Here is a 25,584-nt window from a genome sequence, read left to right on the forward strand (position 1 = left end):
AACGAGCTCAAGGTGCTCTCACATGCGCAAGTCATACGACTGCACTGCGCAACAACATCTGCGCAGGAGCCCCACTAACCTAACCTAACCTAACCAAACCTAACCCAAACCAACCAAAACGGGGTAATCTGCATCAGTGCAAAATGGTTTCCTGCGCACGAATTTTGGAAAAAGCGAATGGATGCTCAGAAATTATTGAAATTTTGTATGGACGTCATGCCACAGGTAAGTTAATGATATTCATACTCTATTATGTCTTATCGCTTTTTAGAAATTCGCACGAAGGCATCAAAGTCGTGAGGTAGAGGATGCGCAATGTCGGCCACGACCACTTATCAATAACGATATTAAGCGCTCACAAAGTACCTATATAACACAATTAGTGCTTATATGCGTGTAATTCATCATAAATCGTCTAAAATTACATTGTTTCCACAAGAAATATTTCTTCCAAAATTGATGCAGTGTAGATGTTGACGCAAATACGTAGCAGATTCATGCGTAACGATGACCCAAGCTAACTCACTATAGATAAGTATCATGTAACGAAAGAATCGGAATAAACATAGTGAATGATAATACGTCATTTATTAATATAAATTGCCTCACAAAGAAACTGAATATAAATCTCTGGTACATCAATTGCAATGTTTGGTGGGCGCGGAATTCGTGGCGCACGTCAAACTTGTGGTAAAATATTGGTATCCTATGTCAAGCTTCTACAAAATATATCGAAAATATTGCCTCACATTTACTCGAAAACACGACGTGCAAACACAAATACGCAGTCTATCGGAAAAATACGGAACCAAAGATTAGACGTGCCAAATGTGACGACCTAAATGGAAAGAAATCAATACTTTCGAATTGCATCGAGGACCAATCAAAAGACAGTCAGTACTGATTCTGTCTTGGAACAGTCGGCTGGTCCATTGGAATAGTCGCCATTAAACTACGGTTGGGATTATTTGATACCGGTCGGTCAGTATCAACGTAAATTTGTGTTCTAGGAATAGAGTTCTTCGGGACCATTAACAAGATTAATTACCATCGTTCAATCAAGTATTAACGGGTGCTACTTGCACTGAATATCACTGTAAGGATGTCTTCTCGGTGACGTGTGAGATTAGAAACAATTGAAACAACAATCCAACATAACACGCAAGAATATGAGCGGTTCGCCACATTGAGATATACGACTTCAGTGAAAAGATATTTCCATGCCATGTGTGCTCAGTAAAGTCGTTTGTAGGAGTTAGTAACACGTAAATCATATACAGACATCGCGTAACTGCAGAAGCTTGACCTATGTAATTTGAAAATATTTATTCTTTATAACGATGACTGGGGTCACTGTAGTAATTACATGTAGTGTAATATAAAATTAAATAAATAATTTAATAAATAAACACGTCTAAAATTACATAATATTTCCACAAGAAATATTTCTTCCAAAATTGATGCTGTGTAGATGTTGACGCAAATACGAAGCAGATTCATGCGTAACGATGACCCAATCTAACTCACTATAAATAAGTATCAGGTAACGAAAAAATCGGAATAAATATACGTGAATGATAGTACGTCATTTATTAATATAAATTGCCTCACAAAGAAACTGAATATAAATCTCTGGTACATCAATTGCAATATTTGGTGGGCGCGGAATTCTTGGCGCACGTCAAACTTGTGGTAACATATTGGTGTCCTATGTCAAATGTCTACAAAATATATCGAAAATATTGCCTCACATTTACTCGAGGACTCGACGTACAAACAAAAAGACGCAGTCTATCGGAAAAATACGGAACCAAAGCTAAGACGTTCCACCTGTGACGACCTAAATGGAAAGAAATCAATACTTTCGAATGGCATCGAGGACCAATCAGAAGGCAGACAGTACTGATTCTGTCTTGGAACAGTCGGCTGGTTCCATTTGACTAGTCGCCGTTAAACTGCGGTTGGAATTATTTGATACCGGTCGGTCAGTATCAACGTAACTTTGTGTTGTAGGAATAGAGTTCTTCGGGACCAATAACAAGATTAATTACCACCGTTCATTCAAGTATTAACGGTTGCTACCTACACTGAATCTCAGTGTAAGGATGTCTTCTCGGTGACGTGTGAGAATAGAAACAATTGAAACAACAATCCAACATAAAGTGCAAGAATATGTGCGGTTCGCCACATTGAGACATACGACTTCGGTAAATGGACATTTTCATGCCATGTGTGCTCAGTAAAGACGTTTGTACGAGTTAGTAACACGTAAATCATATACAGACATCGCGTATCTGCAGAAGCTGGACCTATGTAATTTGAGAACATTTATTCTTTATAACGATGACTGGGGTCACTGTAGTAATTACATGTAGTGTAATATAAAATTAAAAACATATTTTAATAAATTATTCTTCGTGTGACAACATATATACTTCCACAATGAAATATTCAATTACATCATATTTAAGTGATAAGTGATTGGTGTACTTGCAAATACTGAAAGTATGTGTCCAATAAAATATCTTTGTAAAACAATTAAATCAGGTATCAAAGAGAAGCCCAGAATATAATACAGTTTTTAAAGTGACGAAATCGAATTTTTTGGTGTTTAATAATATACAATAAACCATAACGATCTTAAGGTGCCCTCACATGCGCAAGTCATACGACTGCACTGCGCAACAACGTCTGCGCAGGTGCCCCACTAACCTAACCTAACCTAACCTAACCCAAACCAACCAAAACGGGGTAATACGCATCAGTGCAAAATGGTTTCCTGCGCACGAATTTTGAAAAAGCGAATGGTTGCTCAGAAATTATTGAAATTTTGTATAAACGTCATGCCACAGGTAAGTTAATGATATTCATACTCTCTTATGTCTTATCGCCTTTTAGAAATTCGCACGAAGGCATCAAAGTCGTGAGGTGGAAGATGCGCAAAGTCGGCCACGACCACTAATCAATAAAGATAATAAGCGCTCACACAATCCCCATATAACACAATTAGTGCTTATATGCGTGTAATACATCATAACACGTCTAAAATTACATAATATTTCCAAAAGAAATATTTCTTCCAAAATTGATGCAGTGTAGATTTTGACGCAAATACGTAGCAGATTCATGCGTAACGATGACCCAATCTAACTCACTATAAGTAGTATCATGTAACGAAAGAATCGGAATAAACATACGTGAATGATATTACGTCATTTATTAGTATAAGTCGCCTCACAAAGAAACAGAATATAAATTTATGGTACATCAATTGCAATGTTTGGTGGGCGCGGAAATCGTGGCGCAAGTCAAACTTGTGGTAACATATTGGTGTCCTATGTCAAACTTCTACAAAATATATCGAATATATTGCATCACATTTACTCGAGGACACGACGTACAAACACAAGGACGCAGTCTATCGGAAAAATACAGAACCAAAGATTAGACGTGCCATCTGTGACGACCTAAATGGAAAGAAATCAATACTTTCGAATTGCATCGAGGACCAATCAGAAGACAGTCAGTACTGATTCTGTCTTGGAACAGTCGGCTGGTCCATTTTAATTGTTGCCATTAAACTACGGTTCAGATTATTTGATACCGGTCGGTCAGTATCAACGTAACTTTGTGTTCTAGGAATTGAGTTCTTCGGGACCATTAACAAGATTAATTACCATCGTTCAATCAACTATTAACGGGTGCTACCTACACTGAAACTCAGTGTAAGGATGTCTTCTCGGTGACGTGTGAGATTAGAAACAATTGAAACAACAATCCAACATAACAGGCAAGAATATGTGCGGTTTGCCACATTGAGACATAAGACTTCAGTGAATGGACATTTCCATGCCATGTGTGCTCAGTAAAGACGTTTCTACGAGTTAGTAACACGTAAATCATATACAGACATCATGTATCTTCTGAAGCTGGACCTATGTATTTTGAGAACATTTATTCTTTATAACGATGACTATTGTCACTGTAGTAATTACATGTAGTGTAATATAAAATTAAATAAATAATTTAATAAATTATTCTTCGTGTAACACCATATATACTTCCACAATGAAATATTCAATAGCATCATATTTAAGTGATAAGTGATTGGTGTATTTGCAAATACTGAAAGTATGTGTCCAATAAAATAACCTTGTAAAAAAATTAAATCAGGTATGAAAGTAAAGCCCAGAATATAATATACTTCTTAAAGTGACGGAATCGAATTTTTGAGTGTTTAATAATATACAATTAACCATAACGAGCTCAAGGTGCCCTCACATGCGCAAGTCATACGACTGCACTGCGCAACAACGTCTGCGCAGGTGCCCCACTAACCTAACCTAACCTAACCCAACCCAAACCAACCAAAACGGGGTAATCTGCATCAGTGCAAAATGGTTTCCTGCGCACGAATTTTGGAAAAACTGAATGGATGCTCAGAAATTATTGACATTTTGTATGGACGTCATGCCACAGGTAAGTTAATGATATTCATACTCTATTATGTCTTATCGTTTTTAGAAATTCGCACGAAGGCATCAAATTCGTGAGGTGGAGGATGAGCAAGGTCGGCCACGACCTCTTATCAATAAGGATATTAAGCGCTCACACAATCCCCATATAACACAATTAGTGCTTATATGCGTGTAAGACGTCATAACACGACTAAAATTACATAATGTTTCCACAAGAAATATTTCTTCCAAAATTGATGCAGTGTAGATGTTGACGCAGATACGTAGCAAATTCATGCTTAACGATGACCCAATCTAACACACTATAACTAAGTATCATGTAACGAAAGAATCGGAAAAAACATACGTGAAAGATAGTACGTCATTTATTAATATAAATAGCCTCACAAAGAAACTGAATATAAATCTCTGGTACATCAATTGCAATGTTTGGTGGGCGCGGAACTCGTGGCGCACGTCAAACTTGTGGTAACATATTAGTTTCCTGTGTCAAACTTCTACAAAATATATCGAAAATATTGCCTCACATTAACTCGAGGACACGACGTACAAACACAATGACGAAGTCTATCGGAAAAATACGGAACCAAAGATAAGACGAGACATCTGTGATGACCTCAATGGAAAGAAATCAATACTTTCGAATGGCATCGAGGACCAATCAGAAGACAGTCAGTACTGATTCTGTCTTGGAACAGTCGGCTGGTCCCATTGGAATAGTCGAGATTAATCTACGGTTGGGAATATTTGATACCGGTCGGTCAGTATCAAAGCAAATTTGTGTTCTAGGAATAGAGTTCTTCGGGACCATTAACAAGATTAATTACCACCGTTCAATCACGTATTAACGGGTGCCACCTACACTGAATCTGTGTAAGGATGTCTTCTCGGTAACGTGTTAGAATAGAAACAATTGAAACAACAATCCAACATAACATGCAAGAATATGTGCGGTTCGCCACATTGAGACATGCGACTTCAGTGAATGGACATTTTCATGCCATGTGTGCTCAGTAAAGACTGTTGTACGAGTTAGTAACACGTAAATTATATACAGACATCGCGTATCTGCAGAAGCTGGACCTATGTAATTTGAGAACATTTATTCTTTATAACGATGACTGGGGGCACTGTAGTAATTACATGTAGTGTAATATAAAATTAAATAAATATTTTAATAAATTATTCTTCGTGTGACAACATATATACTTCCACAATGAAATATTCAATAACATCATATTTAAGTGATAAGTAATTGGTGTACATGGAATTACTGAAAGTATGTGTCCAATAAAATATCCTTTTAAAAAAATTAAATCAGGTATGAAAGTCAAGCCCAGAATATAATATACTTTTTAAAGTGACGGAATCGAATTTTTGAGTGTTTAATAATATACAATTAACCAAAACGAGCTCAAGGTGCCCTCACATGTGCAAGTCATATGACTGCACTGCGCAACAACGTCTGCGCAGGTGCCCCACTAACCTAACCTAACCTAATCCAACCCAAACCAACCAAAACGGGGTAATCTGCATCAGTGCAAAATGGTTTCCTGCGCACGAATTTTGGAAAAAGCGAATGGATGCTCAGAAATTATTGAAATTTTGTATGGACGTCATGCCACAGGTAAGTTAATGATATTCATACTCTATTATGTCTTATCGATTTTTAGAAATTCGCACGAAGGCATCAAAGTCGTGAGGTGGAGGATGCGCAAAGTCGGCCACGACCACTTATCAATAACGATATTAAGCGTTCACACAATCCCCATATAACACAATTAGTGCTTATATTCGTGTAATACATCATAACACGTCTAAAATTACATAATGTTTCCACAAGAAATATTTCTTCCAAAATTGATGCAGGGTAGATGACGCAAATACGTAGCAGATTCATGCTTAACGATGACCCAATCTAACTCACTATAAATAAGTATCATGTAACGAAAGAATCGGAATAAACATACGTGAATGATAGTACGTCATTTATTAATATAAATCGCCTCACAAAGAAACTGAATATAAATCTCTGGTACATCAATTGCAATGTTTGGTGGGCGCGTAATTCGTGGCGCACGTCAAACTTGTGGTAACATATTGGTGTCCTATGTCAAACTTCTACAAAATATATCGAAAATATTGCCTCACATTTACTCGAGGACACGACGTTCAAACACAATGACGCAGTCTATCGGAAAAATACGGAACCAAAGATAAGACGAGCCCTCTGTGACGAACTCAATGGAAAGAAATCAATACTTTCGAATTGCATCGAGGACCAATCAGAAGACAGTCAGTACTGATTATGTCTTGGAAAAATCGGCTGGTCCCATTGGAATAGTCGCCATTATACTACGGTTGGGATTATTCGATTTCTGTCGGTCAGTATCAACCTAACTTTGTGTTCTAGGAATAGAGTTCTTCGGGACCATTAACAAGATTAATTACCACCGTTAAATCAAGTATTAACGGGTGCTACCTACACTGAATCTCAATGTAAGGATGTGCTGCAAACAGACCTTCTTCAAGTTTTGCTATTATTCTCGAGACATTGTTCAATGGCGCAACAAATATTTGAGCTGAGGAACGACTGGATTTTAGAGCAACACACACCTGAACGCGGTCCTAAATTCGTCAGAATCTGTCGAGAATCGATGAACCAATTTACTGTAACCTGAGTGTCAACCTATCCTAATCTTCGGAACTTATTAAAAACACAGACAGACAGAGAGACAGAGAGAGAGATGCTTCAACTGAGTTAACAGTTCTATAATATTTCTTGATGATTTAGACAGGCGTAATACTTCGTTTCTCACTCTGTAAGACAATCCGAACTTGAAAACACTTAGGGAAAGAGATTCAAGAAGATTATTTACAAGCGAGTGGGGGGAAGTAATACTGATAAAGAAAAAGTTATGTAACCGGTACATTAAGCCTTCAACAGAAAATGCTAAATACCAATTAGTTCAATTCTGAAAGTTTACTTCAACGTACGTACCAAGTGCTTTAATTATGATGCCTTTTATATTTATGGATTTTCTATGATTCTCACTATAAACAGCGATCATTTCCTTAAACAGCGTTAACCAGTTGATCTTCGTAATGCTGAAGAGTTGTGTTTTCTTCGCGGTACGGACTGGATTCTTAAATGCTATTTAGACGAACTATGATTCTCGGAATAAACAGCGATCATTTCCTTAAACAGCGTTAATCAGTTGATCTTCGTAATGGTGAAGAGTTGTGTTTTCTTCGCGGTACGGACTGAATTCTTAAATATAATTCAGACGAACTATGATTCTCGGAATAAACAGCGATCATTTCCTTAAACAGCGTTAATCAGTTGATCTTCGTAATGGTGAAGAGTTGTGTTTTCTTCGCGGTACGGACTGAATTCTTAAATATAATTCAGACGAACTATGATTCTCCCCAGTCGTGCGGCGGTCTTCAGGTAGTGAGGACTGTAAAGCCCGGCCAGGCACTCTGACTTGGTCCTTCGAGGGAACATCGAGCAGCGGAGAAGAATAGGACGCCAGCTTACGCCGTGCCCACCCGCGATTACCGAAACCTAACGGTGACAGCATAAGCAAAGGGACAACGCAGAAGCAAGGTCTGGCGGGCTGGTGCCCTCCAAACCGGCATACCAAAGCTAAGTGCAGAGGAAAGCGTTATGGGCTTCCACCTCCTTTCAGGCGTGGGTGTTGGTGAGTACACCGCGTGAGTCAGGATGGTGAAACCCAAGGTGGTGAGACTTAACCCGCAGGGAGTAAAGAGAATGCTAGACGTCTCCGGCCCCTCAGGCCGACGAACCAAAACAAAACTGACTACTAAAACGGATAAAGACAAAGACATGAAACTGAAAAAACAGGCAAAACGCACACCTCGGTCGCCGTCAACTACTGACTTCGAAAATTCGTCGTCAGACCTTTCGGACACCGAAATGACGTCAATTTGGCCACAGGGTCAAGAAGGAGCTAGGGCAACGGCAACCTCGCCAGTAGCAGGCCCTTCTGGCACTAAAACTTTAATCGTAGAGGCGGAGGTCCACTGTTCCCAAGGCGGGACTAAAATTGATAAGGTCAGTGCGCAGAAAGCAACAGACTCTGCTACAGCGTCCTCTGAACGGTTGAATCCGGAGGAAATTGTGGAGGGAGATGACTTCACTGTCATTACCTCCAAAAAGAAATTGAAAAGAGCACCTCCAAAGCCCGCAATAACTGACGAAGCAATTAACGCTGAGTTACCTTCCTCTCCCACCCCTGAGACCCGTGATTCTGGGAAGACAGGACCCGCCAATAACCACTACTTAAACGCCCCGAGAGCAAAAATCCCACCGGTAATCATTCACCACCACTATGAAGGTGACATGACCCGACTCAACAAGGACTTCCATACAAAATTCCAGCCGCTGGGCTTCACTTCTCACAGAATAAAGTCCGGAATCGCTTGTCAAACGTCCACATACAAGGACTATCTGAACCTTCAAACCTTCTTGAAAGACAACAAGGTGCCGTTCAATTTACTCAGATCGAACGACTCCAAGCCCTTCAAAGTGGTCATAAAAGGCATTCCGCCAACCACCCCCCCAAAAACCATCCAAAACGAACTGATCGCACTGGGACTGGCAGTTCAAACCGTTATCCCAATGACCGTTTGGAGAGATAAAACCCCTCTGCCAATGCATATAGTCGAACTGGACAACGTTCCCCAGAGTCAAAAGATCTCTCAGCTGTCCCATCTCTGTTTTATAAAAATTTCTGTCGAACCTTATAAGGGGCGAACCGTGCCGCCTCAGTGCGCACGGTGCCAACAGTTTTACCACGTGGCGGCAAACTGTCAGGCCCCTCCGGCCTGTGCCCACTGCGCGGAGGAACATTGCTCGTGGCAATGTGAAAATAGATTCCTCCCAAACTTCGTGCCGACCTGCGCCCTGTGCAAGATCGGGGAGCACGGCTCCAAGTACAGAGGGTGTCCCTTCTTCCGTGACCTCATGGAGAGGGAGACGAAGAGCAGACCTCCGCAGGAAAATTCAAAAAGAATTGCTTGAGCGCGGGTCTCAGCTCAACCCCAGCGACCGCCCCCCAAAACGTTCCGTGACTTCCCCCCTATGGGTGCTGCAAATGCCTGGAGCAGGCCACTGAACTTCGTCAGCTCACAACTAACACAGCCTCCACCACATCCCTACAACTACAACTTCCATCAACCACGGGACCTTTATTCTTCCTATCATTTTCCACAGCCGCACATCATACAACAACACGCCCGGCTTGCCCACAGTGCTAACTGTCCCTGCTGCGTCCGGTCCAACACATCAACACAGGCTGCAGCGAGCAAGCCTCCGAATTCTGTAACAGGCAGATCTTCGCCGGTTCCGGACAGACCAGTCTCTCCCGCTCTCTCTGTAGTAGCGCAGGACGTCACACCTGCCGAATCATCTCTCGGCCCAAAATCTAGGCCCTCAGGCCCCAAGACCAAAGTAACTAAGGGGAACAACACAGAACCACTCAGGCAGGGAAAAGAAGAACACACGAGCCAGAGAGAGACACACACATCTCATGAACGCACCCAACAATACCCACACCCTCCCGCGGGTCTGAGACGCGGAAATCCTCACACCCAGCAGCAGACAAGAGAATTTGTCGAAATTGTTCGGACTTTCAATCCGAACTTCTCTTTCCATTACCTTCTATCTTCCATCTCAGGAATGCTTTTACAATTCATGCAGCACCCTTATGAGAGCGCCCTCCCAATAATCTTTAATAACTTCCTAGCCACCCTCCTCGGTCTTCCTAATCATGGGTAGGTCCCTCAGCCACACTGACATCCTGTTCTGGAACGCCAGAGGCGTCAAGATTAAAAAATCAGAACTATTAGATTATTTGGAAACCAATAACATCCCCATAGCTCTAATTAATGAAACTCATTTACAATCTGCAACAAAATTTAAGTGCCCAAACTACACGACATTCCGGTCTGACAGGCTAAATCAGAGGGGTGGCGGAACGGCCATTCTAATTCGCCAGGGCTTCAAGCATTCGGAAATTCCCCTTCCCCCCCTCCAACACATGGAAGCGACAGCTATCCAAGTTAACATCAATAGGGAAACAATAGTACTAATCTCTATTTACAACCCCCCGGGCAGAATTATAGAGAGTGACCTGGACCATCTTTTGGAAACCGGAAACAAAGTAATTCTAGCAGGCGATTTCAACGCCAAGCATTTAACCTGGAACGCTCGGCAGAACAATGCAGCGGGACAGACACTTCTCACACATTACTATAAAAGTAATTACGTAATCTCGGCTCCATCCCACCCCACACACTTTCCAGATTGTAATCCTGGTGAAGCCGATATACTTGATTTTGCCATAATCAGTAACGTGCTTTCCAGCCACTCAATACGCACACAAGGCAGTCTTTCGACATCCGACCACAACCCAGTTCTTCTTAGAATACGTGGTCCACTAGAACCAGACGAATTAAAACATACATTCGTCTACAGCGAAGCCAATTGGAATCTTTTTCAAAATTACATTTCTGAAAACCTAAACACACAGTGCGTAGACGGGAACTGCTGTAACAGTGAGATTGATACAGCTGTTGACCACCTTACAGACGTTCTGAATAAGGCCACGCACCACTCTATTCCGCTCAGACGGAGAACTTTCAGGTCAATGCAAATTGCAGCAGCCACTCGACTTCTCATCCAAGAAAGAAACAAACTGAGAAATCAGTGGCAAAGAACCCACGACATAAGGCTTCGTCCCCTCATCAACGCCTTGAAACACAAAATTGACTCGGCCATTAAAGATCAAATTTCGAACACCTGGCAGCAAACACTCCAAGGCCTCGACACTACCAACACTAAAGACACGTGGAGGATAACAAAAAGCCTCACAAACACGGACACAAAAATCCCACCCCTGAAACACAATGGCAACGTTGCAATTACCAACCAAGACAAAGTGAATATTTTTGCTGATACTTTAGAAGAAATATTCCAAACGAACCCAAACGTAGACACCAACTTCACCGTTAGCACAGAGCAGGTAGTTACCGACTTCCTGATGCAACCTCCGCAGGCCTCCGTAAGGCTTACAAACCATTGCGAGGTCGAATGGATTATCCGCCACCTTAAACCCCGCAAGGCTCCTGGCCCTGATGGGATTCAGAACATAGTACTAAAACACCTGCCACGGCCTGTTTTCAGATTTATTGCAAAAATATTTAACAAGTCATTAGCTTCAAATTATTTTCCTACCCAGTGGAAAAACGCTAAAGTTATCATGCTCCCAAAACCAAAAAAGGACCATTCCTCCCCGTTAAATTATAGGCCAATAAGTTTATTAAATTCCCTAGGCAAAGTTTTTGAGAAAATCATCTTAAAAAGACTTAATTTTCAACTTAAGGAGCTCCACATTATCAGAAATGACCAGTATGGTTTTAAACGTGGACATTCCACAACGCACACACTATTAAGAAATATAGAGAGAATCACTCACGGATTTAACAATAAGAAAGCCACAGTGGCATTGTTCCTGGACATAGAACGAGCATTTGATAAAGTTTGGATCACGGGGCTAATAGCAAAACTCATTAAAGTCAAAATTCCGCCTCACCTAATCCACGTAATTCACAGTTACCTCCAGAACCGTTCATTTTCTGTTTCACATGGGACCTCTCACTCAAGCTGCCGCCCCATCAGGGCCGGCGTTCCCCAGGGTAGCCTACTCGGGCCAACACTTTTTAACATCTACATAAATGACATCCCATCCATTGAGAATGACTCCAACGTGTCCATCTCAATCTATGCAGATGACACAAATATCAGTGCTCGCTCAGGAAAATTAGACATAGCGATAACGAAATTAAACAGAGCAATAGGCCTTCTGGAACCCTGGTTTCGGAGATGGAGAATTCAGATCAACATTGACAAGTGCACCACAACCGTGTTTTCAAAACGTTTACGCGACTATCGCTGCAATGTTCCCACCGTAAAATTTTTTAATAAAACCATAGCTTTTACCTCCGAAACCAAATATCTGGGTGTCACTCTAGATTCCAAATTGACGTACAAGGCCCACATATCATCCATTCTCCGTACAGCTAACTTCAGACTGAGGCAACTATTTCCTTTACTCAATAAATCCTCCAGAATGGATGTTAATTTATCGTTAATGATCTATAAATCACTCCTCCGGTCCATACTGACATATGCCTCCCCCGCCTGGGGCTACGCTGCTAACACTCATTTACAAAAACTTCAGACATTTCAGAACAAAGTCCTCAGAATAATAACCAAATTGCCAAGGGTTACTCCAATCAGTACCCTACACGAACAGACCGGAATGCCGTTGATCAAGAATTACATTAAAGGATTAGCGAATAGGCTATACTTGAAATCGGCCATCAGCTACAACAGTCAAATTCAAGAGCTAGGACAGTACGATCCCAGCATTGACAAATACCTCCGCCCCCGAGCCCTTCTTGCGAGGTGACCCAACCCGCGAAATCCTCCAATCCTTTTGCTCAATAAACGGTCAGAGGATTGCCTCTGTAGTACATTGTTCTGTAACATTAGCCCAACAGCACACCTTAAAATTCCTTCACCTCATGCATAAACGCAGCTAAACCTCGGCTTTTCTTTTGTAGCCCCCACTACAGTGCACCACCAGCCCGTTATAGGTACCCCGGAGAGTCCAGTCCATAGGCGGTCACATCGACCACTCCCCTACGCTGGACCGACCGCGAACCAACAAACACAAGACGACCACGGCAAGAAAATGGAAAAATGATTTATGGAATATGGATTGAAACTTTTGTAATTGGATAAGCAACGAGCCAAGTTGGTCGTTTCTTATCCAAAACATATCTTTGTAAAAATGAAAAAAAAAAAAAAAATGTATCAGTTTTTAATAAAGGAAGCGCACGGACAGAGGCTACCGTTAGGGCTCGCGATTTTAAATGCCGGACTGCTGGCTAGAAGTCAGCAGCACGCATCCGGAAGGTCCTGCGACCGGCCAACTCGACCAAGGTTTTCCGTGGTTTTCCTCGGTACTAGAGCAAATGCTGAGTTGGTACCCAAACTCCACGTTGCTCTGCATGCCTCCCATGCAGCCCTCTCAGAGTAATATCAAAATTCCGCTCTATAGTAGCCCCCCCCCCCAAAATTAACGTAAATTATTCCTAACGCCACCCCCAAGGCCAATATCAAAATTCAAAATTAACGCAAAGACCCGAATCAACTCCCCCCTACCCTATTTCTTACCCCATCCTGTCTCCTAAATCCCTTGTCCTCACTAAACTTATTCATACCAGAAGGACGAGCGGGCACTGCCTGGGAACCTTCGTAGCCCACAACCAACTTTATACCCCTCCCCCATTTATTGCAGTAGTGCCTATCGCTACTCCCCCCACTTTCTCTCTTCTCTCTCTCTCTTTTTTTTATGATTCTCGGAATAAACAGCGATCATTTCCTTAAACAGCGTTAATCAGTTGATCTTCGTAATGGTGAAGAGTTGTGTTTTCTTCGCGGTACGGACTGAATTCTTAAATATAATTCAGACGAACTATGATTCTCGGAATAAACAGCGATCATTTCCTTAAACAGCGTTAACCAGTTGATCTTCGTAATGGTGAAGAGTTGTGTTTTCTTCGCGGTACGGACTGAATTCTTAAATATAATTCAGACGAACTATGATTCTCGGAATAAACAGCGATAATTTCCTTAAACAGCGTTAATCAGTTGATCTTCGTAATGGTGAAGAGTTGTGTTTTCTTCGCGGTACGGACTGAATTCTTAAATATAATTCAGACGAACTATGATTCTCGGAATAAACAGCGATAATTTCCTTAAACAGCGTTAATCAGTTGATCTTCGTAATGGTGAAGAGTTGTGTTTTCTTCGCGGTACGGACTGAATTCTTAAATATAATTCAGACGAACTATGATTCTCCCAGTCGTGCGGCGGTCTTCAGGTAGTGAGGACTGTAAAGCCCGGCCAGGCACTCTGACTTGGTCCTTCGAGGGAACATCGAGCAGCGGAGAAGAATAGGACGCCAGCTACGCCGTGCCCACCCGCGATTACCGAAACCTAACGGTGACAGCATAAGCAAAGGGACAACGCAGAAGCAAGGTCTGGCGGGCTGGTGCCCTCCAAACCGGCATACCAAAGCTAAGTGCAGAGGAAAGCGTTAGGGGCTTCCACCTCCTGGCAGGCGTGGGTGTTGGTGAGTACACCGCGTGAGTCAGGATGGTGAAACCCAAGGTGGTGAGACTTAACCCGCAGGGAGTAAAGAGAATGCTAGACGTCTCCGGCCCCTCAGGCCGACGAACCAAAACAAAACTGACTACTAAAACGGATAAAGACAAAGACATGAAACTGAAAAAACAGGCAAAACGCACACCTCGGTCGCCGTCAACTACTGACTTCGAAAATTCGTCGTCAGACCTTTCGGACACCGAAATGACGTCAATTTGGCCACAGGGTCAAGAAGGAGCTAGGGCAACGGCAACCTCGCCAGTAGCAGGCCCTTCTGGCACTAAAACTTTAATCGTAGAGGCGGAGGTCCACTGTTCCCAAGGCGGGACTAAAATTGATAAGGTCAGTGCGCAGAAAGCAACAGACTCTGCTACAGCGTCCTCTGAACGGTTGAATCCGGAGGAAATTGTGGAGGGAGATGACTTCACTGTCATTACCTCCAAAAAGAAATTGAAAAGAGCACCTCCAAAGCCCGCAATAACTGACGAAGCAATTAACGCTGAGTTACCTTCCTCTCCCACCCCTGAGACCCGTGATTCTGGGAAGACAGGACCCGCCAATAACCACTACTTAAACGCCCCGAGAGCAAAAATCCCACCGGTAATCATTCACCACCACTATGAAGGTGACATGACCCGACTCAACAAGGACTTCCATACAAAATTCCAGCCGCTGGGCTTCACTTCTCACAGAATAAAGTCCGGAATCGCTTGTCAAACGTCCACATACAAGGACTATCTGAACCTTCAAACCTTCTTGAAAGACAACAAGGTGCCGTTCAATTTACTCAGATCGAACGACTCCAAGCCCTTCAAAGTGGTCATAAAAGGCATTCCGCCAACCACCCCCCCAAAAACCATCCAAAACGAACTGATCGCACTGGGACTGGCAGTTCAAACCGTTATCCCAATGACCGCTTGGAGAGATAAAACCCCTCTGCCAATGCATATAGTCGAACTGGACAACGTTCCCCAGAGTCAAAAGATCTCTCAGCTGTCCCATCTCTGTTTTATAAAAATTTCTGTCGAACCTTATAAGGGGCGAACCGTGCCGCCTCAGTGCGCACGGTGCCAACAGTTTTACCACGTGGCGGCAAACTGTCAGGCCCCTCCGGCCTGTGCCCACTGCGCGGAGGAACATTGCTCGTGGCAATGTGAAAATAGATTCCTCCCAAACTTCGTGCCGACCTGCGCCCTGTGCAAGATCGGGGAGCACGGCTCCAAGTACAGAGGGTGTCCCTTCTTCCGTGACCTCATGGAGAGGGAGACGAAGAGCAGACCTCCGCAGGAAAATTCAAAAAGAATTGCTGGAGCGCGGGTCTCAGCTCAACCCCAGCGACCGCCCCCCAAAACGTTCCGTGACTTCCCCCCTATGGGTGCTGCAAATGCCTGGAGCAGGCCACTGAACTTCGTCAGCTCACAACTAACACAGCCTCCACCACATCCCTACAACTACAACTTCCATCAACCACGGGACCTTTATTCTTCCTATCATTTTCCACAGCCGCACATCATTCAACAACACGCCCGGCTTGCCCACAGTGCTAACTGTCCCTGCTGCGTCCGGTCCAACACATCAACACAGGCTGCAGCGAGCAAGCCTCCGAATTCTGTAACAGGCAGATCTTCGCCGGTTCCGGACAGACCAGTCTCTCCCGCTCTCTCTGTAGTAGCGCAGGACGTCACACCTGCCGAATCATCTCTCGGCCCAAAATCTAGGCCCTCAGGCCCCAAGACCAAAGTAACTAAGGGGAACAACACAGAACCACTCAGGCAGGGAAAAGAAGAACACACGAGCCAGAGAGAGACACACACATCTCATGAACGCACCCAACAATACCCACACCCTCCCGCGGGTCTGAGACTCGGAAATCCTCACACCCAGCAGCAGACAAGAGAATTTGTCGAAATTGTTCGGACTTTCAATCCGAACTTCTCTTTCCATTACCTTCTATCTTCCATCTCAGGAATGCTTTTACAATTCATGCAGCACCCTTATGAGAGCGCCCTCCCAATAATCTTTAATAACTTCCTAGCCACCCTCCTCGGTCTTCCTAATCATGGGTAGGTCCCTCAGCCACACTGACATCCTGTTCTGGAACGCCAGAGGCGTCAAGATTAAAAAATCAGAACTATTAGATTATTTGGAAACCAATAACATCCCCATAGCTCTAATTAATGAAACTCATTTACAATCTGCAACAAAATTTAAGTGCCCAAACTACACGACATTCCGGTCTGACAGGCTAAATCAGAGGGGTGGCGGAACGGCCATTCTAATTCGCCAGGGCTTCAAGCATTCGGAAATTCCCCTTCCCCCCCTCCAACACATGGAAGCGACAGCTATCCAAGTTAACATCAATAGGGAAACAATAGTACTAATCTCTATTTACAACCCCCCGGGCAGAATTATAGAGAGTGACCTGGACCATCTTTTGGAAACCGGAAACAAAGTAATTCTAGCAGGCGATTTCAACGCCAAGCATTTAACCTGGAACGCTCGGCAGAACAATGCAGCGGGACAGACACTTCTCACACATTACTATAAAAGTAATTACGTAATCTCGGCTCCATCCCACCCCACACACTTTCCAGATTGTAATCCTGGTGAAGCCGATATACTTGATTTTGCCATAATCAGTAACGTGCTTTCCAGCCACTCAATACGCACACAAGGCAGTCTTTCGACATCCGACCACAACCCAGTTCTTCTTAGAATACGTGGTCCACTAGAACCAGACGAATTAAAACATACATTCGTCTACAGCGAAGCCAATTGGAATCTTTTTCAAAATTACATTTCTGAAAACCTAAACACACAGTGCGTAGACGGGAACTGCTGTAACAGTGAGATTGATACAGCTGTTGACCACCTTACAGACGTTCTGAATAAGGCCACGCACCACTCTATTCCGCTCAGACGGAGAACTTTCAGGTCAATGCAAATTGCAGCAGCCACTCGACTTCTCATCCAAGAAAGAAACAAACTGAGAAATCAGTGGCAAAGAACCCACGACATAAGGCTTCGTCCCCTCATCAACGCCTTGAAACACAAAATTGACTCGGCCATTAAAGATCAAATTTCGAACACCTGGCAGCAAACACTCCAAGGCCTCGACACTACCAACACTAAAGACACGTGGAGGATAACAAAAAGCCTCACAAACACGGACACAAAAATCCCACCCCTGAAACACAATGGCAACGTTGCAATTACCAACCAAGACAAAGTGAATATTTTTGCTGATACTTTAGAAGAAATATTCCAAACGAACCCAAACGTAGACACCAACTTCACCGTTAGCACAGAGCAGGTAGTTACCGACTTCCTGATGCAACCTCCGCAGGCCTCCGTAAGGCTTACAAACCATTGCGAGGTCGAATGGATTATCCGCCACCTTAAACCCCGCAAGGCTCCTGGCCCTGATGGGATTCAGAACATAGTACTAAAACACCTGCCACGGCCTGTTTTCAGATTTATTGCAAAAATATTTAACAAGTCATTAGCTTCAAATTATTTTCCTACCCAGTGGAAAAACGCTAAAGTTATCATGCTCCCAAAACCAAAAAAGGACCATTCCTCCCCGTTAAATTATAGGCCAATAAGTTTATTAAATTCCCTAGGCAAAGTTTTTGAGAAAATCATCTTAAAAAGACTTAATTTTCAACTTAAGGAGCTCCACATTATCAGAAATGACCAGTATGGTTTTAAACGTGGACATTCCACAACGCACACACTATTAAGAAATATAGAAAGAATCACTCACGGATTTAACAATAAGAAAGCCACAGTGGCATTGTTCCTGGACATAGAACGAGCATTTGATAAAGTTTGGATCACGGGGCTAATAGCAAAACTCATTAAAGTCAAAATTCCGCCTCACCTAATCCACGTAATTCACAGTTACCTCCAGAACCGTTCATTTTCTGTTTCACATGGGACCTCTCACTCAAGCTGCCGCCCCATCAGGGCCGGCGTTCCCCAGGGTAGCCTACTCGGGCCAACACTTTTTAACATCTACATAAATGACATCCCATCCATTGAGAATGACTCCAACGTGTCCATCTCAATCTATGCAGATGACACAAATATCAGTGCTCGCTCAGGAAAATTAGACATAGCGATAACGAAATTAAACAGAGCAATAGGCCTTCTGGAACCCTGGTTTCGGAGATGGAGAATTCAGATCAACATTGACAAGTGCACCACAACCGTGTTTTCAAAACGTTTACGCGACTATCGCTGCAATGTTCCCACCGTAAAATTTTTTAATAAAACCATAGCTTTTACCTCCGAAACCAAATATCTGGGTGTCACTCTAGATTCCAAATTGACGTACAAGGCCCACATATCATCCATTCTCCGTACAGCTAACTTCAGACTGAGGCAACTATTTCCTTTACTCAATAAATCCTCCAGAATGGATGTTAATTTATCGTTAATGATCTATAAATCACTCCTCCGGTCCATACTGACATATGCCTCCCCCGCCTGGGGCTACGCTGCTAACACTCATTTACAAAAACTTCAGACATTTCAGAACAAAGTCCTCAGAATAATAACCAAATTGCCAAGGGTTACTCCAATCAGTACCCTACACGAACAGACCGGAATGCCGTTGATCAAGAATTACATTAAAGGATTAGCGAATAGGCTATACTTGAAATCGGCCATCAGCTACAACAGTCAAATTCAAGAGCTAGGACAGTACGATCCCAGCATTGACAAATACCTCCGCCCCCGAGCCCTTCTTGCGAGGTGACCCAACCCGCGAAATCCTCCAATCCTTTTGCTCAATAAACGGTCAGAGGATTGCCTCTGTAGTACATTGTTCTGTAACATTAGCCCAACAGCACACCTTAAAATTCCTTCACCTCCTACATAAACGCAGCTAAACCTCGGCTTTTCTTTTGTAGCCCCCACTACAGTGCACCACCAGCCCGTTATAGGTACCCCGGAGAGTCCAGTCCATAGGCGGTCACATCGACCACTCCCCTACGCTGGACCGACCGCGAACCAACAAACACAAGACGACCACGGCAAGAAAATGGAAAAATGATTTATGGAATATGGATTGAAACTTTTGTAATTGGATAAGCAACGAGCCAAGTTGGTCGTTTCTTATCCAAAACATATCTTTGTAAAAATGAAAAGAAAAAAAAAAAATGTATCAGTTTTTAATAAAGGAAGCGCACGGACAGAGGCTACCGTTAGGGCTCGCGATTTTAAATGCCGGACTGCTGGCTAGAAGTCAGCAGCAAGCATCCGGAAGGTCCTGCGACCGGCCAACTCGACCAAGGTTTTCCGTGGTTTTCCTCGGTACTAGAGCAAATGCTGAGTTGGTACCCAAACTCCACGTTGCTCTGCATGCCTCCCATGCAGCCCTCTCAGAGTAATATCAAAATTCCGCTCTATAGTACCCCCCTCCCCAAAATTAACGTAAATTATTCCTAACGCCACCCCCAAGGCCAATATCAAAATTCAAAATTAACGCAAAGACCCGAATCAACTCCCCCCTACCCTATTTCTTACCCCATCCTGTCTCCTAAATCCCTTGTCCACACTAAACTTATTCATACCAGAAGGACGAGCGGGCACTGCCTGGGAACCTTCGTAGCCCACAACCAACTTTATACCCCTCCCCCATTTATTGCAGTAGTGCCTATCGCTACTCCCCCCACTTTCTCTCTTCTCTCTCTCTCTTTTTTTTTTTATGATTCTCGGAATAAACAGCGATCATTTCCTTAAACAGCGTTAACCAGTTGATCTTCGTAATGTTGAAGAGTGTTTTCTCTTCGCGGTACGGACTGAATTCTTAAATATAATTCAGACGACCTACGGCTTCATGGGGTTAATGATGCTTATTTTTTCATTTCAAAGAGCACACAAAAAGTTAATTTATGAATCCTCTTAGGAAGGGAATGAATTATTTCGGAAGATTTAGTAGCGGTGAGACTTAATATTAAACTGTGTTTTTGTATAAAGAGTATCTAGAGATGTGAATCAGACTGCAGTGACTCACGATAGACTCAAATTTCGGTTTCCTTTTAGTTGTAACACTTCAGTTTCCATAACAGAGGAATTTCATTGATTAGGAAAATACATCAGGTACTCAATTTGACGATATTTTATATTACTTTACACAGAATAAACTGAAAGTCCACAAAACTGCAATTTTTATTAGCGAAGAGTAATTATAACTGTTATAAATTACGCCTTCATAGCTTTCTGACTCGAGATACTGTAAACTGGTGCAGCTTTAATTCAATATATATCTCTACTGTGTTGCTACAAGTGGACTTGAATATCAACGCACTTCCTCTTGGTCTACGCTCCTGTATCCCATCACCATCCTTCGGGATACAACGCAGAACGATACTTCGTTCTGATGACTGCCTCAATCAAGCAAAGGATGTTGAAAATGTTTCTCCATATTTTGGGAACCTCTGCTCTATACAGCACTACATTCTAGCATCTCTGTCTAATTCCATCACCGCGTAAAGAACGCCTACTCAGTCGCGTCCATGGCAGACGGCTAATCCAAATCAATACAGACTCCGTACGCAATACTCGGTCCACCTAACACCAACAGCATTTCCTTACGAAATTTATCCAACAGAAATGAAGTAAGGACGACCAGTCAGTTTTTAAAATTTCTGTGTCTGTACACGAAGAGAAAGGCTTTGACCAGTTAAACGACTGTCAGCTACACGATGACTGCCGTAAATGTTTACAACAAGACAGACGCAAGAAACTGGTCTCATACCGCAAGTGTGCGTGTCCATTTGTCTGCATTTTCTCCTTTTCCAATCTTTCCCATCAACAATTCTCAAATGATCTGTAACTTTTCCTTTCTGTTTCAAACTCATAAAAGAACTCGATTCCTTACCGTACGTAGGGGGTTTCAAACATTCTTTGATTTTGGCGATATCGGTACCTTCGCGAAACCCCATCCACGTAGACCAGGCTTTACTCAGACACTACATTACCGTCGAGACATACTAATTTTTAATTTCCCACAGAACACTATCTACGAAAGTCATTATAATTTTTAATCAACCTCGAAATAATACATCACCGTACTCACCCGAGTCCATCGCTCACTGGTGCCTCATCGTTTCAGACGTCTCGAGCGAGACGACGTCACAGAGCAGCGTCCAGGAGCGAGACGTGGAAAAATCTTCAGAGGGTTCACGACGGCGATGAAGAATGATGATATCATAATCACCGTGAATGTGAAGAGGGCTCCGCCAATCACCTCAAAGCAGACATAATGACAAGAATTTATAATTACGTCGCTTCTGTACGTACGCTCTGAAACTCGATCAGTGGGCATTATCTGACAATTTCTCATTGTACTCAGCGGAGTCCTTAGTTCGCTGCTGCTGTAATATAATTTTCGGGTTGTCGTGTTAGCGACCTCACGATGTAAGCGGCCGTCATCCTCACCGCTCCGTGAACCTCAAGTCTTGAACGAGTGTCACGTGGTTGTTACCACTGACCTAGAAGGAGACGGAATGCGTGGGCAGAATCACAGAACAATCAAAACGTAAAATAAAATAATATCTCAGAATACTTAGTTCAGTGTTGCAAAGTCATTTCAGCCATCTTGTCTTGTGCGACCTAGGCCAAGTCACGTTTTATCCTCAACGTACTTTAAGAACTCTCTACTTCAGAGGACGGAATATTTCATGCAACTCACCTTGAATGACTTAAGTAGGCTCTCGTTGTACAGGACGTAGCACCCGAGGACACACAACAGAACACATGTACTCTCGCATGTGCGTTGTCACAGTCCTAGAGAAAAATATATAGACGATCTTATATCACGCCAGACACAAATGCATATAAGTCAGGGTCGTTATCTAGAGCCTCGTACTACCACCACGAAAGCTTCAACAACTCTTTGGCTGTCGAATAAATCGAGAATTAAACCAAACACAAGCTGAGACGTAATATCAAAATGGCCGACTGAAGCCCCAACTTACGTAAAGACTGCGTACATCCGCGCTGTACCGAAGCAGGAGACAGACAACCGGGAAAAACTCAACTTGTTCGGAGAAAACAAGTTTCGCGGAGCATGCTGGGAAAGGCAAAGATGAAAAACTCATCCACCGCGTGTCGGCAGAGATGAATAAGGGGCAGATAAAATTATACGTCCAGTAATAAAACACTCGAAGCGCAAATACTACGAGCAGCGAAAACTCAATGATTTAATCGAATGAAACCAAATCGCGGGACGGAGGGTGAGCCTCAGCCCCTAGACAAGATCTGTTGCCAGGTCGGTTAGTCGAAAGAGTTGGACGACTTGCCTCGCCCACGAGGTCCTGTTTCCTGTAGCGTGCGAGCGCAAAGCCAACGAGTTGGACTCGTCCGACTCGGGCGGTTCGTTGGAACCCGGCGCCCGGGCCATTGTCCGGAGCCAGGTCCGCGCCTCTGCTCGCTCAAGAAACGGCCTGGGCCTCCACCTCCCTTCGTGGGGCGCGGGGTGGTTAGGGCGCGGGGTGGTTAGGGCGCGGGGGTTAGGGCGCGGGGGTTAGAGCGCGGGGGTTAGGGCGCGTTTTGAATTCTGGTTGTGGATCCTATGTGGGATAATATGGGGATTTTTGGTGGGGAATCCTGCAGGATCGTGGGTAATATTATGTGGTGAATCCAGGGGAATATCCTGGGAATCATGGGTTGCGATCGTGGGAAATTCTGTTGGAAATGTTTGGTGGCAGATTTTGCTAGATCTGGGTAGGGAATTCTTGGTGGGGATCCTAGGAAATCTGTGGGGAATACTAGGATGGTCATGGGGAGTCCTGGTAAATCCGAGGAATCCTGGAGGGGGTTATAGGGGATCCTAGAGGTGATTGTCTTCGGGGATCCTGCCGTGATCCTAGAGGGCAGTGTCCAGGGAATCCTGGGGTCCTAGGGGATCCTGTGGTTCCTGGGATATGGTGATGCTGCAGGGATCCTGAGGGGATGGTCCCGGGGGGGCGATCTTGGGTAGGGGTGATCATGAGGGTTGGCCCAAAGAAGGGGATAGCCCTGGGAAGGGGTGCGACTGGGGTAGTGGCCCTGGGGTAAAGGGTGTGGCCCTAGGGTGGCTGGCTAGCAGAAATATTGGTGAGAAGATATAACCTTGAGATTTTTTAAGACCAGTATCTACGAAACTATTGGGCCGAATTTGTCGTGGCTTCCTTGACCTATACGTGACCTCATTTTGACATGAGTATGGTCAATCAGGTATTTGCCGTTTGGCATAAATACGTATGACCTTGAGAATTTTAAAGACCTCTATCTGGCAAACTATTGGGGCGAACTTGTCTTGACTTTGTCATGACCTTGACGTAACAGTGACATCAATGTTACAAGAGAATAATCACTCTGATAACTGATGAAGATGTGAGGGCGAAATAATGTACAACAGTGGTCCCCAACGCGGTGCCCGCGTTGATAAGGAAAGAGGTTATACTGAATAATAAATGCCGTTCAACCATGAACATTATAAAATCAAAGCACAGTTCTCTACGTACTAATGCCCATCTTGACGATTGCGAGCAGCAACATCATCCTACTCTCCCAAATTTGTAAAACTGGCCGCTGAAATGCAGTGCCAAACATCACACTAACTTCCCACTTGAGTAATAATAATTGTACTTATAAAATTACGTATTTTTGATTGCGTGGTTTCTTGTATCAATAAACGTCGTGTTGTTTTGTGTATTATTTGGTGTCCGTATCTTATTTGTCCAGAGAAAGGAAAAAAAGGTTGGGGACCACTGACGTAAGGCAATACATGCCAAACATTATCATCAGTGCGTTTGGTGTAATCACGCACGTCTGCTGATATCGAAGTTTCAACGTTCCTACGTGCGGATATCCGTATATCCCATGTATACATAAGATCGAGATTAAATACATTTCTTTTGTACATTCATGTATGTCTGATGGTACTCATGTTGATATGGGTTGCCATTATCCACACATTGAAGGCAGATTCATATTTATTTATGACGGACTTTGCCACAGTACGTATGTGTTTGCCGCGTGGTATTCTACGTCCATACAGCATCCAGTTGATGTGATGTGTCCAGATGGGGGGGGGAGGAGGTCATAAATGCAGAGGGAGTTAAAGAGAGAAAAGTAATGCCGCACCAGCTTGGCCCAAAATTTATATTCTGAGCAAAAAATTTCGAAAAGGAATTCCCACATCTAGCATCTTAGCTTGGTAGGTCATGTAATCCTCTACTTACCCCCTCAAACCAGAACTATATTGTAAGATTTGAGGTTTCCACAGCAGATATTGTTTCTGTCATAATTGCGTTTGCGCAAATAGACTGGGAGCTTACGCCTGAATGAGGTACCCATCAACGCTTGTAGGGGGAGGTATTCCCATATGTCATTTCAGATAAATCCATTCAAACAGCACACCCAAGTTACTGCTATTCTTATGGGCACACACTCCAGAAGCATCTATACGTTAATGTGATTAAGTCAAGGTTGTGTACAATGTCTTCCGTGGTTTAATGCGTCACTGGGACATACGATTGTGTGGGTCGTATTAACCCGGTCAGTATCGCACTCCATTGCAGCAAGCTGCCACTACAAACAGTCCTACATATCGGGTGGCCATTATGTCCCATTCCACTTGCATGAATAAACGGAAAATTAGTTAACACTGACACGATATCTAGTTGCTACAGGTTGCAGCGTGAACTTGTAACTTAATCAGTACACGAACTGTAAAGAAGTTCTTGACATAATCTCGCACAGTGCTAGGACAATGGATGTAAAATAAAATGTCGTACCTTTAGTTGCAACGAAGGTAACTGTTGCGAGCAGCGCCAACTGGGACAATCA

At 43.4% G+C, this 25,584-nt stretch overlaps 2 protein-coding genes across 2 annotated transcripts in view; one reads left to right on the top strand and one right to left on the bottom strand.

Moving 5' to 3' along the window:
* Positions 1–25,387, bottom strand: part of LOC147871864 (transcription-associated protein 1-like) — a 51,355-nt gene extending 25,968 nt beyond the window's left edge. The window contains exon 1 of the mRNA XM_087360069.1: positions 21,827–25,387. The gene's annotated coding sequence lies outside the window, so the exon portion shown is untranslated. The remainder of the gene's footprint in view (positions 1–21,826) is intronic.
* LOC147871865 (uncharacterized) lies at positions 8,174–13,923 on the top strand. The gene is made up of 2 exons (XM_087359910.1): positions 8,174–8,556; positions 13,131–13,923. The coding sequence occupies exons 1-2, from the start codon at positions 8,206–8,208 to the stop codon at positions 13,161–13,163; spliced, it is 384 nt and encodes a 127-aa protein (XP_087216036.1). The 5' UTR covers positions 8,174–8,205; the 3' UTR covers positions 13,164–13,923.
* Positions 25,388–25,584: the final 197 nt, after the last annotated feature.

The sequence above is a fragment of the Zootermopsis nevadensis genome, unplaced genomic scaffold (genome assembly GCF_977971745.1).
Source record: "Zootermopsis nevadensis isolate Lab colony 2312 unplaced genomic scaffold, Znev_1.0 Znev_ptg000037l, whole genome shotgun sequence".
Taxonomy (NCBI): Eukaryota; Metazoa; Arthropoda; class Insecta; order Blattodea; family Termopsidae; genus Zootermopsis; species Zootermopsis nevadensis.